Raw genomic sequence first — 5,000 nt, forward strand, 5'->3', positions numbered from 1 at the left:
ACAAGACTGCTATATACTGCTGATGAGAAAAGGGATTTAGCAGTTTATATTTACTTAAATAATTGCATTTCCATGTTGTGTGTACTGGGGGGGGGGGCCAGATATAGTGAATGCGGGGTCCGGGGAGAGCGGATATAGTGAATGCGGGGTCCGGGGAGAGCGGATATAGTGAATGTGGGGTCCGGGGAGAGCGGATATAGTGAATGCGGGGTCCGGGGAGAGCGGATATAGTGAATGCGGGGTCCGGGGAGAGCGGATATAGTGAATGCGGGGTCCGGGGTTTAGTGACACTTTTTAAAGATCAAGTTTATTTTGCTTCCAATAATAATAATGTTTTTTTTTTTTAAATATAAAACCTTTACATTTTTCTTACATTCTTGATGTCTCCACTGGGTCTCTGTGCTTCTCTATGCAATGCAGGCCATGGCTGGTGGGAGGGGCCAGAAAGAGGCTGTACATAGCTTCCTGAAAACATCACAGCACCCTGCCTCAGTACTTCTCTCATAAGCAGTGGGCTGGCTCTGGGGTGGAGTTATGCAAATATCAAACTGCTGTGATGGGCGGGTGTCAGTCTAGAGCAGTGGGTGTTCATAGGCAGGCTGCATTTGCAGTCTCCAACTAGTGAAGGACTACAGGTCCCAGCATGAACCCCCGAGATTGAAGGATGTGACATCCCCCCCCAATTAGTAAAAGACCACAAGTCCCAGCATGAATCCTTGATCTGAGGATGTGGACCCCCCCCCCCCAAATTGGTGTACTGCAAGTCCCAGCATGAACCCCTGAGATCTAAGGATGTGATTTCCCCCCCCCCCCCCAATAGTACTACAAGTGCCAGCATGAACCCCTGAGGAAGTGACCCCTTAGATCTCACAGGTTCATTCTAGGACCTGTAGTCTTTTACTAGTTGGGGGGGTCACATCCTCAGCTCTGAGGGGTTCATACTGGAAACTGTAGTTTTTCACTTTTGGGAGGATCACATCCCCCAGAATTGAAGGACTACAAGTCCCAGCATGAACCCCTGAGATCTAAGGCTGTGACTTCCTCCTCCCATCCTTCATCTGTCCTCATTGTAGGTCTCTGCGTGGCTCCCTCAGTCATGACACACATGGTTCCATCCCGGCCTCCCTCCCCTCACAGGAGACTCCAGTCCCCTTCCCCCTGAGCAATGCCATTGCAGATGCTGGGGGAGTATTGCGGGGGTGGAACAAGCACGCACCGGACACGAATACCCGACTACTGTCTGTGAGTAGAGCAGCGCTGCAGGGAATTAGATCGAGCCGTGTGTCCCTTCTGCATGGGGGCGGCGCCACTCTCCCCCCAAAAAAAATGCTGCCTTAGGCAAGTGCCTTGTTTGCCTCATGGTAGACACGCCCCTGGGAGGCGGTACACCTGTTCAAGACTGAAGGGATGGGGGAGGGATTTATTAGTTTCTGTCAGAGGGTGAATATTTTGTCTTTCCTACATTGGAGTGTGATCTGTGAAATCCGTTCTCTTCCAGCGACTGATGCAACCCCCAAACCGGCTGCGGAAAGGCAGAAGAAAGTGTACGGCCCCGGCAAGGTCAGTGTCTATCCTGAGTCTCCTGGGGTTTCGGGGTGCAGACCAGAGTGTCATATCTGTGTGCACAGGCAGTCTCACCCGTGGCCATCAGTGCGGCCTCACCCGTGGCCATCAGTGCGGGCTCACCCGTGCCCAACAGTGCGGGCTCACCCGTGCCCGTCGGTGCAGGCTCACCCGTGCCCGTCGGTGCAGGCCTCACCCGTGCCCGTCGGTGCAGGCCTCACCCGTGGCCGTCGGTGCAGGCCTCACCCGTGGCCGTCGGTGCAGGCCTCACCCGTGGCCGTCGGTGCAGGCCTCACCCGTGGCCGTCGGTGCAGGCCTCACCCGTGGCCGTCGGTGCAGGCCTCACCCGTGGCCGTCGGTGCAGGCCTCACCCGTGGCCGTCGGTGCAGGCCTCACCCGTGGCCGTCGGTGCAGGCCTCACCCGTGGCCGTCGGTGCAGGCCTCACCCGTGGCCGTCGGTGCAGGCCTCACCCGTGGCCGTCGGTGCAGGCCTCACCCGTGGCCGTCGGTGCAGGCCTCACCCGTGGCCGTCGGTGCAGGCCTCACCCGTGGCCGTCGGTGCAGGCCTCACCCGTGGCCGTCGGTGCAGGCCTCACCCGTGGCCGTCGGTGCAGGCCTCAGCATAGGTGTTAGGTGTACAATTGTGTCCACTGAAAGCTCACGTGACATGATGGCAAAGCAGGAGCACTACTGGAAGACAGGATAGGAACTCCATACCAGGAAGTGTCTGAGCAAGGATCTTCATGGCAGGATCACCAGGTATTTCAAAGCAGAACTGTAACATGAGCCAGTATTGTCTGCACACATTCCTCATGTGACTTCCTGGAATAAAGACCACTCACTGCTGCCCTCTCTCCTTGTGCAGGGGGGACCTGGTCTTGTCTCCGCCTCCTACTGTGGTTTTCTGTCATGGGTGGAGCCTTCTGGGCCCCTCCCACAGCTCTGCTCTCTCTCTCTCCTTGTGCAGGGGGACTGGTCTTGTTGCCACCCCCTCCTCTAGTTTTGTGTCGTGAGTGCAGCCTTCTGGGCCCCTCCCACTGCTCTGCTTTCTCTCCTTGTGTAGGGGGATTGCTAAACAAATAAAAAAAAAACCCCAAAAATTTTGAAAAAACTCTTTTCTTAGTTTCTGTTGCAAAAATGTACAAATAAGTAAATTTTCTTCACTGATGGGGGCTGCCCAGACGGGGGGGGGGGCGCTGTAGAGGCTGCCCAGATGGGGGGGGGCTGTAGAGGCTGCCCAGATGGGGGGGGGCTGTAGAGGCTGCCCAGATGGGGGGGGGCGGCTGTAGAGGCTGCCCAGATGGGGGGGGGCTGTAGAGGCTGCCCAGATTGGGGGGGGGGGCTGTAGAGGCTGCCCAGATGGGGGGCTGTAGAGGCTGCCCAGATGGGGGGGGGGGCTGTAGAGGCTGCCCAGATGGGGGGGGCTGTAGAGGCTGCCCAGATGGGGGGGGGGGGCTGTAGAGGCTGCCCAGATGGGGGGGGGGGCTGTAGAGGCTGCCCAGATGGGGGGGGGCTGTAGAGGCTGCCCAGATGGGGGGGGGGCTGTAGAGGCTGCCCAGATGGGGGGGGGGCTGTAGAGGCTGCCCAGATGGGGGGGGGGCTGTAGAGGCTGCCCAGATGGGGGGGGGGCTGTAGAGGCTGCCCAGATGGGGGGGGGGCTGTAGAGGCTGCCCAGATGGGGGGGGGGCTGTAGAGGCTGGCCAGATGGGGGGGGGGGGGCTGTAGAGGCTGGCCAGATGGGGGGGGGGGGCTGTAGAGGCTGGCCAGATGGGGGGGGGGGGCTGTAGAGGCTGGCCAGATGGGGGGGGGGGGGCTGTAGAGGCTGCCCAGATGGGGGGGGCTGTAGAGGCTGCCCAGATGGGGGGGCTGTAGAGGCTGCCCAGATGGGGGGGGGCTGTAGAGGCTGCCCAGATGGGGGGGGGGCTGTAGAGGCTGCCCAGATGGGGGGGGGCTGTAGAGGCTGCCCAGATGGGGGGGGGCTGTAGAGGCTGCCCAGATGGGGGGGGGGGCTGTAGAGGCTGCCCAGGCGGGGGGGGGGGGCTGTAGAGGCTGCCCAGATGGGGGGGGCTGTAGAGGCTGCCCAGACGGGGGGCTGTAGAGGCTGCCCAGACGGGGGGGGGGGGGGGCTGTAGAGGCTGCCCAGACGGGGGGGGGGGGGGCTGTAGAGGCTGCCCAGATGTTCAGTGCCCTGATTATTAGTGTAAATGTCCCCTGTCACAGGATCGCCAGTTATCAGCTTTCCTTTCCTCACACAGTGACAGCACTAGGGAGAAGAAATGTTGACAGCCTACGTTTGCTTACATGTGATCAGCCGTGATTGGGACAGAGCTGATCACATGGTAAAGGACCACCGTCATTGGCTGTTTACCCTGATCGGTGATGCACCGTGTCTGAGGAACACAGCTCACTGCCAATCGCTGCTCTGTACCGCTCTGGGGCGGCACACAAGCAACATGACCGAGACATCGTGATATGACGTCCACCCGGAGGGACGAGAGGCCCCGCCCGGCTTTCACTCTGCTATAGGCGAGGCGAGAACTGGCTGAAGTAAAATTCCCGGCTAACCCTAATTCTAAAAATGTCCCCGTCCTCCCCGCCAACACCTCTGCTGACTGACCTGTGTAATCAAGATGAATATATTTTCCACCCGCTCCTGCCCAGTCACATGATGCCCAGTGTCAGCCAGCGGCTGCTGCAGGGGAGAGGAGGGAACGCCAACGACGGCTGGGCATTCCGGTAGCGGTGACGTCACTCATAGGTGCCTATGGCCCACCTGTTGTCTGTGGTCCCTCCTCTCCCCTGCAGCCACTGCTGGCTGACACCGGGCATCATCGGGCCGGACCGGATCAGGCAGAAAAAAAGTATTGATTACGCAGGGTAGTCGGCAGAGGTGTTGGGGAGGGGATATTTTTTTGACTAGTCAGATTAATGCAGGTCATAGACGGGTCGAAAATCAGCCAAAATCGGTCGTTCGATCGGCCGTCGTTACCACCAACGGTAAAAGAATCGGCCAATTTTCGTCCCGTCTACAGCTGGCATTTAACCCCATAATTACTTCTGTCCCTGCAGAGAGCAACGCTATTATATTTTACATGAAAGTCTTGCAGTTGCAACAATGTATACATTTGTATCCATTTCGGATACAGATGTTTTATTCGGATACAAATAGATACATTGTTGCAACCGCAAGACTTTCATGTAAAATATAGCGGACTGGAATTCTTTCTTCCTTCTTTCCTTCCTTTCTTTCTTTCTTCCTTCCTTCCTTTCTTTCTTTCTTCCTTCCTTCCTTTCTTTCTTTCTTCCTTTCTTTCTTCCTTTCTTTCTTTCTTTCTTTCTTTCTTTCTTTCTTTCTTTCTTTCTTTCTTTTTCCTTCCTTTCTTTCTTTCTTTCTTTTTCCTTCCTTCCTTTCTTTCTTTCTTTTTCCTTCCTTCCTT

At 57.1% G+C, this 5,000-nt stretch overlaps 1 protein-coding gene across 1 annotated transcript in view; it reads left to right on the forward strand.

The window, feature by feature from the left end:
• LOC149427126 (kanadaptin-like) overlaps positions 1–5,000 on the forward strand; it is a gene marked incomplete at both ends in the record, with an annotated part of 38,085 nt that overhangs the window by 27,117 nt on the left and 5,968 nt on the right. The window contains 1 exon segment of the mRNA XM_089668236.1: positions 1,499–1,560. Within this exon segment, the coding sequence (XP_089524362.1) occupies positions 1,499–1,560 (62 nt within the window).

The sequence above is a fragment of the Staurois parvus genome, unplaced genomic scaffold (assembly GCF_062004578.1).
Source record: "Staurois parvus isolate SC_StPar_1 unplaced genomic scaffold, SC_StPar_1.0 ptg003997l, whole genome shotgun sequence".
Classification (NCBI taxonomy): domain Eukaryota; kingdom Metazoa; phylum Chordata; class Amphibia; order Anura; family Ranidae; genus Staurois; species Staurois parvus.